We start from the raw sequence: 12910 nt of genomic DNA on the forward strand, positions 1-12910 counted from the left end.
ATAGTGATTATATGTATACATATTTTGTTTCCATAATTTGTTTCTTTTTAATTATTTTTAAATATTATCTGACATGCCATAATACTCTGTTTTTATTGGTTAGAGTAATAAGAAATCAACTAGAATATTAACTATAGGGATGAACCCAAGAATTACTCCAAAAATAATTCTATATGACAAATTTATCTTACTCTATATTATTATTTAATGATGATCTCTACTTTTTAATACTCATCTATACTTTTTTACGGTAATTGACTCAGCTCTTGAACATTGGAGTTTTTGGAAATGGTTTGTATATCAATTCTCTATATTTCTAACACTTGCTGGCTCTTTTTTAAAAAAATTTCTTCGGTTCTTTCTTTGTTTTTTTTATCACACTGAAACATCATCTAACTATTAACTATCATTTAACAACGTGGATTTAAAGTTTAACTCTGTTAAACAATTCCGTCAACCGGGTAAACGACTGTTAACTGTAAGGTAGGAATCTACTAACGAGTACTGTATATAAACGAATATTTTTTAAGATACCGTTAAATAAAAGAGATATTTTTATTCCAATCAAAATAGATAGGGTATTAAACGTCAAAATAAAAAAATAGATGACGTATTTTTTTGTCTTTTTCCTATATATTTCATACTTCAATATTCATTTTTAGATATGAAATTCAAAATATATTTTTCGTTGGTCTCTTAAAAGTTTTGGATAAAAATAGAATACAATTTTTGGATATAAAATATATAATTCAAAATATATCTTTCATTGGATCTTTTAAAAAGTTTTAGATAAAAATGAAAAATGAAATATACATATCATTTTTGGATATGAAATTTATAATTCAATATATATATTGTTTCTTCAAATATATATTTGGATAAAAATGAAGTATATATTTTGGATATGAAACATACAATTCAAAATAAACCTTTCATTGAATCACTAAATATTTTTTGGATAAAAATGAAAAATGAAATATATATTTTGAATTAAATCTATAAATTAATGACACAATGAAATATTACTAGCAAATAATTTTTTTCTAATAAAATTGTAATTAATTGCATGTCATTTATGCACTAATAATAAATATAAATGAAGAAGGGTAAAAGGGTACAAAGCTTCTAACCTAGGTTCGCCCTAATTTTTCCTCTCAGACACATTTCCCAAGGTAGCCGCTGCAACAAAATCTCGACCAAGCTTACGTCTTTTCCGGCAGGCATCTCTCCCTCCACTCTTCTTCTCCTTCCTCCGCTCACCGCCGCTTGTTGTGTCGTCCCTTCCTCCGGCCTCCGGCCGTGAGACAGGGATCGACAAATTAATTCTTTGTTCGTGTTATTCCTTTTGAACTGCAGTACTATCTCGTTTTTGGTCCTTGCTCTTCCTTCTATTTTTGGTTTCGATGTCTCCTCCTTGTGGTGGTGGTTGGTCCCTTAGCATCTATTCTTACATTGCTCCCCGCTCCCCTCAGTCACTCTCACAAGCGTCTTCTTCTTGCTTGTCCTCTTTGGATTCTCCTTCCAAAGTGACTTTTGAAGGTGTTTCTCCGCTGATGAGTGAAAGCGATTTCAGTCTCTCCTCCGTGGCGATTTTAGATCCACCCAACGCCTTCACGTTTGAGTCTTTGTCAGGCTGCTCGTGGGGGTTGGTCTGTTCCGACGGCTTTGTCGACGTGTATCCGACATCCTTGCCTCCATTCCCAGCCGCTCGTGTTGGATCTCGTCAGAATTTTTCTCTGACTTGTCTCTCGGAGATCTCTGCAACCATCTGCTATGTCTCAAGCAAACGACCCCCGAAAGTAGTTGCAAGCCACCAGTGTTTTTCACCTCCGCTTCCCCTGCAAGTCTCACCGTCTTCATTTGCGTCCTCGTTCTTACTGAGAACTCTTTGGGGTAGTTGGGTTTGGTTCAACCTTTCGTGTCCTCTAGTGACACGTATATGGCCCTCCCACGGGCCTTTCCTGTAGTATGCAGCTTATGGTCTGGTTTCGTCATGGCTTCCGTTTGTACAAGGTTCAAGACTTATGCTCTCCGTAGATGGCAGTATCGACTTTCACTGCCTCCTTTCTCCTTCATTATGACGTCTAAAGGTATGTTTTTTGTGACCTTCTTGGCGGTAGTGCAATGGTCTAAAAACTACCTTTTGTTAGTTCCCATTTACCTCAATATGAGGGTTTGTCGACTTCGATTACCTCAATATGAGGATGTTAGATGTTGGAAGGTTGTTCAAAGCTTTGCTATATTGGATGTTTTGTCTCATTTCAGAAGGCATTATGGCAGCCAATCTTTGAAGACTTTTATCCCTGCCTTTGGTGTAACTTTGAATGGTTCACCTTTTGTCTCGGATCGGCTTAGTGGTGAATCTATTGTTCCTTGTATTGAGGATTTTGTTAGCTTAGTTCTAACTTGTTTGGTGGCTAAGGTATTAGCCCCGAACACTAGTTTTGGTTTCCGTTTTGTTGAAGACAGGTTGTGTGAAGGTTTAGGCTTCACAAAAGAGGACTTGTGTGACAAAAAATCTCAACCAATCAAGGATATGATTAAGGTATTGATCCAGCAAGGATCATTTTCGGGACCCTTTGTTTTCTCTGTTCTAGTAATAGCGTCACTTGCTTTGAAAGCAGCGATCAGCGAGGTTTTAGCATTGGGTGTATCAAGGCTGGCCTCTTTTGCGGATTGTCAAGAACTTCTGTTTCTTTTCAATGTCGTTGGCCATGCATACGAGCTCGACGATATATTAGCATATATCCAAGAGTGTAGTACCAACTTTTTCTATGTGTTGTTTCTTTTTGTATCTTTTGTAAAAGACCTTGAGACAAAGTCTTTGGCAAAGGCTGCACTATTCTCTTGTACCTTCTCATTCATTAATGGAGTATGAGCTATCTAAATATAAGTACTGGTTTACAAAAAAAAATAAAAATAAAAAAATAAAAAAATGAAGAAGGGTAAAATTGGAATATTTTTTTTGTTAACAGAACGTAGGTAGAAAAATGTCAATATTTAATAGTTTAGGTATTAAATTACACGTTTTTATTACTTTGGTATTATTCTTCTAACAAAAAAATATCAAGTATTAAACGTCCAAATAAAAAATAGATGATGTATGTTTAAGCTTTTTTCCCTTTAATCATATCAATAGTTTCCAAAACAATGATTTTGAAGTGAAATATTACATAACCTAAAACTATGTACATAAGCCACATATTATTAATTTATGTTGTAACAAAAAAATAAAATTATGTAATATTTATGTTAACCATACAAAAATTTAAGAAAACTATAACAAAAAGTGGAGCATTTATAAGAGTACTAGAGAGGAGACCCGCGCGTTGCGCGGAGTTGTTTGCTATGAATTTTTCTTAATTAATTTTTTTTTTTGGTGTTATATTTTTAAGATTAATGATTGTTGTACATTTGTGTCGTATTTGTTTGGTTATATTTTGATTTGTATATTTCCATATTCAGATATTATAGTCTTATACTTTTAGCTATTCCTTTGTTTGGACGCATGTATTAATATTGTGAGATTAAAAGCTTTACTTAAAGGAAAGTGTGACGATAAACCATTTGTTACTCTTTTTTCGTTTTTTCGATTTTCATAATTTTAAATTTGAGTAAAAAAAATTATTAAAGATGGAACGTGCTCTGTTTGTTAGGTTATTTTTTATCTATTTGGATTTTATCGATAGAGAATCTCGAAATTTTAAATATTAACCCATAGTGTAGTAGTTTCTGTTAAAATGTTTTGCAATTGAGCATGTACTTATGACATGTCCTGCCAAGCCCATATGATGTGTACAAATTTATTTTTGGTTGATTTAAGAATCGGTCTAAAATTTGGATAATTTGCTTACTTTTTTAATTTTATTTTACTCGATGGAATCCGATATTTCTATTTTTCGTTTACTCTGCATAAAACTTATTTAGTCGGACGATACCACCATAATCGACGGATTAATTTGGACGGGATATTCAAGCATGAAGAGAGCTCAATCCAGCAAAGGAAGATGATGACACCATTTTGCATTTTTTAATCCTTTGTCGTAGGCATTATGCTTTATTTTGCCTTTACCATATTTCATATGGCGGTCTTCCAAGATAGATTTTAAAATGTTAGTTTGAATTTCTCTTTTAATATGAATTTTTTATTTTTACCTCAATTTGAGATTTTAATGTATTTCAACTTTTTCTTTTCATGTTTTTGGTAAATCATTTTTTTAGAAGGTTGAACTTTATATGTGAGAAGAGAAAACGATACTCAAAAGGAGATTATAAGTGGCATTTATGGAGCACGACTTGCTCGTAATAAAAACAAATATGTAACATCTACATAATGTCAAAACTATTAGCCTTTTAGTATGAAGAGCTCATATATTCACTTTTTCTATATATTGTTTTAGAACTCACGAGATTAATATAACCAATTGATTATTTACATTTATAGAAGATGGAATATAATGTTCTAAAATTTTCAAGCTTTTTTGCACCAAAAAATGTGCAAAATGTTTTTATATATTCAAGTTTTTCTGTTTTCACAAAAAAGTGCGACCATTACAGTACATTTGTTTTAATTATTTTGGAACTAATATTTCACTTTAAAATTTTCTTGTTTATAGGTTTAATATATATATAGTCAGATATTTTTTTTACTCTACCATGCTATTTATATTTTTTTCCATTATAAATCTCATTAATGCATTAAATCATTGGAAGTATGATCATTTTCAAATATATTCTGCTATAAGCTAAATTATATTACTATTACTAATAACATTTTAACAATATTTCTTGTATGGTTTTAACTTCATTTATTTAGTTTAATTATTTTCTGTTTAATTAATTTTTCTATTAATTATGTGTACATAAATAAGCATTAAATAATTATTTTAAATATACAATTTACAAAAAAAATCTTGATGAGGTGGATGCTGAGGTGGATAGCCTAGATGGAGAGAGAAGTCTCCTATTATATATATAGATTTGTCACTTGCAACAACAATTGGAAATTTTATTTTAAAAGAATCTTAAAAGTTTAAGCTTGTGATAAATTTTACTGTTTGGTAGTTACTCAATATTTTTTTATGGATTATACTTTTTATGTAGTCTTTTATTAGTATATTACTATGTGCGTCTAGATAAACAAATAGTTACATTCAGTAATTATTTGTACTAACTATTAACTACTAAGTTAAAAATATAGTTATTTTACAAAATTAGGTTTTTTGTAAAACATACACATACTTATAGTTCTCTCAAATTCAATAAAAACATATTCAATAACACATAAAATAAATTATTGCAAAATTACCTATATATATTTATATATATTTATCAATCCCATATATCAATGTAACATTTTTGCTCCAGAAAAAAAAAACAATGTATTTGTATATTAAAAATCAAAGAAACTCAATCTACAATTATAATACAAAATCATAAAAAAGTAAATTAAAAATAGTCCCGTATCACAAGGTAAATCCTAAATGTTATTATGTATTACAAATACATAAAAATACACGTACATATAGAAATAAATAACCAACCGCATATCTACATTAAAATTTAGAAAATACAACAACATATATATAACATCGTAACATTTCTATTAACTAACAAACAAACACATTCAATTTAATGTACTAACTCATTTAACCGACTCATAAAAGTTAAAAATTAATGGACCCGTGGTGTTTCAGGGGATAAATTCTAATATTTTAATTGTAAATAATATATTTGGCTTTTATTCCATGCAACAATATATACAATTTAAATGATTTTTATGTCATCATTCAGGAGTTTACAAATGTATAAGCTTTTGTACTTTAGCTAAAACATACGAGATTTCATAAACGATTGTTTGTGGCTGATTGCCGTCGGTGGCAAAGGATTTTAAATTTTTGTTTTTAAGAAAATTTTGTGTCTATCAATGTAACATTTTTGCTCCAGAAAAAAAAAACAATGTATTTGTATATTAAAAATCAAAGAAACTCAATCTACAAATATAATACAAAAACATAAAAAAGTAAATTAAAAATAGTCCCGTATCACAAGGTAAGTCCTAAATGTTATTATATATTACAAATACATAAAAATACACGTACATATAGAAATAAATAACCAACCGCATATGTACATTAAAATTTAGAAAATACAACAACATATATATAACATCGTAACTTTTCTATTAACTACCAAAGAAACACATTCAATTTAATGTACTAACTCATTTAACCGACTCATAAAAGTTAAAAATTAATGGACCCGTGATGTATCAGGGGATAAATTCTAGTATTGTAATTGTAAATACTATATTTGGCTTTTATTCGATGCAAAAATATATACAATTTAAATGATTTTTATGTCATCATTCAGGAGTTTACAAATGTATAAGCTTTTGTACTTTAGCTAAAACATACGAGATTTCATAAACGATTGTTTATGGCTGATTGCCGTCGGTGGCAAAGGATTTTAAATTTTTGTTTTTAAGAAAATTTTGTGTCTATTAATAACTTTAGAAAACTACAAAACTCTCTCTACCTCAGTTAATCCGTAGAGATCAATGTTCTATGTTATATAGAAGTTCTATGATAGAACCTAACAACCGGGGTGTTTGATATTAACATTTACACCCATAAACAAAAAAAGATTGGGAGTCTGATTAATTATTGTAGGTTAGGCCACCATTATCAATGGTCTTTTTAAAAGAGTTATTTCTTAACAAATATTAATCTAAGATTTGCTTAAGAGACCATTGATAATGTGCCCTTAGCTGGTTCTAAATCTCTATTAGGATACGAGTCATACGAGTACAATGAATATGCTCAAAGTATTTACGAATCATAATGAATGTTTCCACCTTAAACTCTTTAATACACAAACTCAAACGGTTTTACTTAATTTCTTAATCTTCTATGGTACTACAAAGTTGGCAAATCACTTATCATCAGCATAGCGACTGTTTAACTGCAAACCGGATCTTTGACTTTTCTAGAAAAGTAGCGACTGTTTACCCTTTGCAAAACATAAAAAATACACAAATCTTTTTAATAAAATTTGGAAATTTGCACATTTGCAAAAAAATTAATACACAATTCTTTTTGTCAACTACAATTCTAATATATAGAAATTCTATACTATGAATCTATGATATAATTTAGATGGTTTTGCCTAGTATTCCATCATTTTGGGCCAAAGCACATATGGACATCAACTGGGCAAAAGCTCTGTTCCTCTTCTTTTACTTTATTCCATCATGTATCCTCATCTGGACTACCGCAAGATCACGACGGAGTTATCGACGAGCCGCCACGCTGCCTCCTGGACCTCCACGATTACCGATTAATCAGGTAAACAAGATCATGGTACAGTAAACATGGTTTATGGGTTAATCTTGGTTTAGGCAAAGAAATAATCGGTTTTGATCGGAGGTGTAGGAATTAGTATAAAAACATAAGTCTATGTAGTATTATTAAGAAACAATTTATTTGTGGTGTTTTATTAAGACCCAAAAAGTTCATGTCGACATATTGAGAATGTATTTTGTATAGGGGGAATATTCAGGCAACCCAAGATTTTATGCAATAGATTAAAAAAATTTTTTTGTATATACATGCAAGCGAGTAGAGAAGCCATTACCCACAACTTCAACTAAATTTCATTTTAACATTTTACAAAGGTTTTTTTTCTTTTTATTCTCTTCTACTCTTCTTCTTCATAAAAACATGGCATCATCTTCAAATCATTTCCACTACCAAAGAGATGAAGATGATCCATTTGATGTGTATTATCAAAATTTTCAAGAAAATTTTAATATCTTGCAAGAACCGACTGAGCCAAAAAAATGAGTTTTCATAGAGAGAAACCGTGAAGAAAGGCACAATAAACTTTGGAATGATTATTTCAATGACACTCCAACGTACCCGCACAATGTTTTCCGGCGACGTTTTTGAATGAACAAGCCATTGTTTATGCGTATGGTGCAACGTTTATCTAACGAAGTCTAATATTTCCAACAAACAGAGGATGCTACCGGACGGGCTAGTCTTTCACCAATACAAAAATGTACTGCAACAATTCGTCAATTGGTCTATGGGGCTGTGTGTGACACGGTGGACGAGTATATACGAATAGGGGCTTCAACAGCTCGAAAATGTTTGCACAAGTTTTGCGCTGCAATAATCGAATTGTATGAGGATGAGTACTTAAGACGTCCTACGCAAGAAGATCTACAAAGATTACTATATAAAAATGAACAACGTGGATTTCCCGGGATGGTTGGGAGCATTGACTGTATGCATTGGGAATGGAAGAATTGTCTCACAGCTTTGAAAGGTATGTATTCACGAGCTACCGGAAAACCTACAATCGTGTTGGAGTCGGTAGCTTCGTATGACCTTTCGTTTTGGCATGCATTCTTTGGAGCTTCAGGTATTATGAACGATCTTAATATTCTAGATCGATCTAATGTTTTTGATGACATTATAAACGGTCAAGCTCCGGAAGTGAATTATTTTGTCAACGGAAGGGAGTACAATTTGGCGTACTATCTCACTGATGGTATTTATCCAAAATGGGCCACTTTTATTCAATCTATCCGGCTTCCACAAGCATACATACAGTCTCCGTAATGTTTTTGAATTTCAACACGAAGAAGATGTTCATCAATCATATACCGTTGGTACCGCCGGTGTGGGTTCCAATATCGGCACAACAACTACTCGTCGAACAAGAGTTCGGGATAGACAAGCTCATGAACAATTAAAAGAATATTTGGTTGAGTATAATTGGAGTACTTTTGGACATCTACCAGATAATGAAGATTAAGTTCCAAATTTCTAAAAATTCAATAAAATGTTTTAATCTTTGTATGATTTATCTTTTATGTTATAATGTCTTTATTGTATGTTTTATCTTTTTCATGTTTTTGTAATTTTTCTAAATTTTCTTCTTTTCCAATCTTAATATGTTATAGTAATCCAATATTTCAAATGTTTTTACTTATAAATTAAAAATAAATTAATTAAAAAATTAAAAAAATTGGTTTTTTCCGTGGGAAAATATTAAACATTTGTCCCTTACAACAATGCTCGTACGAAAATATTAAACATTTGTCCCTTACTAATAAAATTTATAAAACAAGAATGGGAACATGAATTGGGTCCTTGCAATGCCCATGCCCTCAGTGTCAAAAGTAATGGGATTTGGTTGACTGTTTTGAGAAATGGATTCATAGAAGAAGAAAAACAATTTTGAGTGGTTTACAAGGGGTTAAGTGGAGTTCCTTTAGTAATCCGAGATTATGTAATATAGAAGAAAAAGGTTGAAGATTTAGTTTGACGTTAGTTAAAGTTATGGTTAGCATTCAATACATTCAATAAATTCTCCTTCTTATTACTATGATTTAACATATATCTACTAAGTATTTGTACAAGGTCAATATAAAGGCAAATACACTCACAACAAGTACAACACAGCCATAGATGATAAAACTAATCAAATCAATCATAAAACAACAAGTACACCTACTGTCCGTTGTTACAATTCACACTAAACCAAACAGAGACAAAACATTCAGTACTTTATTCACAATCGACTGGATACACAGTCAATACCAAAATACAGTCACAACAAGTACAACACAACCATATAGATGATAAAACTAACCAAATAAAGATACACAACAACAAGTACACCTATGGACAGTTACAATTCACACTAAATCAAAGAGAGACAAAGCATTCAGTACATTCTTCCCAGCCACAACCACATACTTCTACATAATCCATACAAAACAGCCACAACCATATGGTTTAAAACTAACCAAATCAAGATACACAACAACAAGTACACCTACTGACAATTATAATTCACACTAAACCAAAGAGAGACAAAGCATTCAACACATTCTACACAGCCACAACCATATACCTCTACACAATCCATACAAAACAGCCACAACCATATAGTTTAAAACTAACCAAATCAAGATACACAACAACAAGTACACCTACTGACAGTTATAATTCACACTAAACCAAAGAGAGACAAAGCATTCAACACATTCTACACAGCCACAACCATATACTTCTACACAATCCATACAAAACAGCCACAACCATATAGTTTAAAACTAACCAAATCAAGATACACAACAACAAGTACACCTATTAATAGTTACAATTCTTACTAAACCAAAGCCAGATTTTCTCTCTTCTCATGATGCCACCTAAGCCACATTTTTGTTTAAACATTAAAATAAATTTAAAACATTCATTTAGTGCATGTTTATGTTACTTATTTAATAAATAGAAAATTTATATAAATAAAAATAAATTATGTAAAAAAATGAAATGTTAAAATAAGAAAAACAATACTATAATTTTTTTGATTAGTGGTAATAATATAATTCAACTTTCATTTTAAATTGATCATAATTTAATATTTTAAATATGTTACTGAGTTTTAGAATGTAAGTAAAATTTAAATTTATGGTAGACTAAAACAACATTTATGTAATTGTATATATAAAATTATAAAGAGGAAAAATAAAATGAAAGTGAAATATTAGTTTATAACATGATCAAAAAGAAAAAAAATGATATTTCATTAATTGAATCAAATGCTTTTAATCTAAATTTGAGTATCGAAAGATAATAATTAAAGAGAAATAATTATAATATTTTTTGAAAATCAATTAAAAAATAATAAAATATCACAATATGAATAAAAAATCAATAAAACAAAATTATAAACCTCCCGCGCGGAGCGCGGGTCAACTGCTAGTAGCTTATAAAAACAGCTTATAACGTGGATTAAGACCATCTTCCTAATAAATCAAAAATACAGCTTATAAAAATAATCTCCCACATTCAATTCTCAAGTGAATCACTCCACATCTTTCTTGCTATTGTTTCTCTCCATTGATTGGCATATTCTCTTTGTTGTTCTTGGGTTGTAAGAACTTCATTGCTATTATCACTAATTTCTGTGACAACTTCTTCTTTATTTTCAGTTTCTTCCAGAAAATTATCCGTTCGACAATACTTTCGAAGAAAATTATGTAAACTAACACATGCAAGTACAATCTCTGACTGCATCTTATAAGTAAAAGGAGGTGCAGATTTACAGATTAGAAATCGTGATTTAAAAATACCAAATATTCTTTCAACCACGTTCCTTAAGGATGCATGACGATGGTTAATCAACTCTTTTGCATCCGCTGGTTGTGAATTTTGACCAGAAAATTCTTGTAGATGATATCTAACACCACGATAAGGAGCTAAAAATTTTCGACGATTTGGAAATCCACAATCTACGACATAAAATTTTCCTGAAATACAATAATAATATAGTCACTTCACTAGTAAAAAAAAATTGTATAGCTGCAATCTAGCCATGATATTTCGTGGCTTATTTTGATCAGTGGCAAATTCGTTGCTATATTTTAGCCACGAATATGGTCAGTCGCTAATTTGTGGCTTTACTTTAGCCACAAATATGATCAGTGGCAAATTCTGTGCTATATTTTAGCCACGAATATGGTCAGTCGCTAGTTCGTGGCTTTATTTTAGCCACAAATATGATTAGTGGCAAATTTGTAATTATATTATAGCTACATATTAACTTCATAACTAAATTATGGTTATGAGCTACAAAAAAATCTTTGGTGTAGTAGAGCTTCTCCAAAGGGAGATGCTTAATTTGGGGTGTTAAAATTTTTTATTAAATTTAATGATTAATAAAAATTTGTTGAAACTCTAAAAAAAAAAAACGTTTTGCAGAGAGAGAAAGAGAGAAACTGTTCGATCCTTTTTTTTTCTTCCCTTCTCTCCCACTTCCCAGCCAATAATAAGAATACATGTGGCATTAGAGATCGATACTAAAACCCTTTAGTTTAGGGGTGCTGCTAAACAATAATACATATTATGATTTATTTTTAATCACAATAATCACCATAAACTCTAAACTTTTTTGATAAGCATCTCCCTTTGGAGATGACCTTAGTTGCTAGTGGATTTATACAAATGAAAAATAAACTTTTTATAAAGTAGCCACAGATTTTCCATAAATATTTATGTGGCTATGTGAAACTCTAAACCTTAAATATAAATCCTAAAACCATAAACTTTATAATAAAAATAATTACTATAACATACTTAAAACTAATATATAAAAATTATAAGAACATTATAGTTTTTTAGATCTAATATGTTTCCAAACCTTAACCCCAAACCTTTACTCCAAACCTCAATTCATACCCCATAATTTAGCCTCAACCAAAATATAATTATTATATATGTACACTAGTTGTTGACCCGCGCTACGCGCGGAAGTTTTATAATTGTTTTTTTATATTTTAAAATTTATATTTTGATTTTTCTTTGTTGTTTGTTTTCACTCTTGTTTTTGTATTAATTTACTATATGAAATGTTTATTGTTATTTGTTTAACTTTGATTCAAGTCAAATAGTAGCTGTTAGAACCTTACATTTCAAAAGTCTTCAATTCTTGTAAGCCAAATTATTCTGTTGAATCCACTTATTTATTTATTCAAGTGTTTTCATTTTATTTTTTAGTTTTTTTTTCTACTTCTTATGCTTAAAATCGGTTGTGTTCTCGTTTGATGTGGCTTCAGATGACATCAATTTAGTGGTATATTTATCTGTATAGTATAAATATCATTGTTTTGTATTTTGTATTTTGTTTTGTATTTAGCCCCATTAATCAAGAAATTGATCATTACTTTATAAATAGATACTTGTTTTATTTATTTTGGACATAAATGTTTTTACTATATTATTTATTTTCTTAAAACCACTATTGAATATAAAAATAAAATAAAGGCTAAGTTCTGAGGTATAAAAGAAATTAAAAACTAAAGTGTTGTAATTCTAAATCAATGTAAAAAATT

The 12910-nt window shown here is 30.2% G+C and overlaps 1 protein-coding gene across 3 annotated transcripts; it reads left to right on the top strand.

The window, feature by feature from the left end:
* Positions 1–1207: 1207 nt before the first annotated feature.
* On the top strand, positions 1208–4063 carry LOC111830084. Of its 3 annotated transcripts, XR_002833336.1 has the most exons (3): positions 1208–2090; positions 2266–2545; positions 2625–2893. XR_002833336.1 is itself a non-coding variant. In XM_023781118.1 (2 exons), the coding sequence occupies exons 1-2, from the start codon at positions 2168–2170 to the stop codon at positions 4009–4011; spliced, it is 462 nt and encodes a 153-aa protein (XP_023636886.1). In that variant the 5' UTR covers positions 2101–2167; the 3' UTR covers positions 4012–4063. The 3 variants fall into 3 exon arrangements, 1 of the variants encoding a protein (XP_023636886.1); XR_002833337.1 differs by lacking the exon at positions 2625–2893 and having other exon boundaries at positions 1999–2090; positions 2269–2618; XM_023781118.1 differs by lacking the exons at positions 1208–2090; positions 2625–2893 and adding an exon at positions 3928–4063 and having other exon boundaries at positions 2101–2545.
* Positions 4064–12910: the final 8847 nt, after the last annotated feature.

Source organism: Capsella rubella, unplaced genomic scaffold, assembly GCF_000375325.1.
Source record: "Capsella rubella cultivar Monte Gargano unplaced genomic scaffold, Caprub1_0 scaffold_6, whole genome shotgun sequence".
In the NCBI taxonomy this organism is placed as follows: Eukaryota; Viridiplantae; Streptophyta; class Magnoliopsida; order Brassicales; family Brassicaceae; genus Capsella; species Capsella rubella.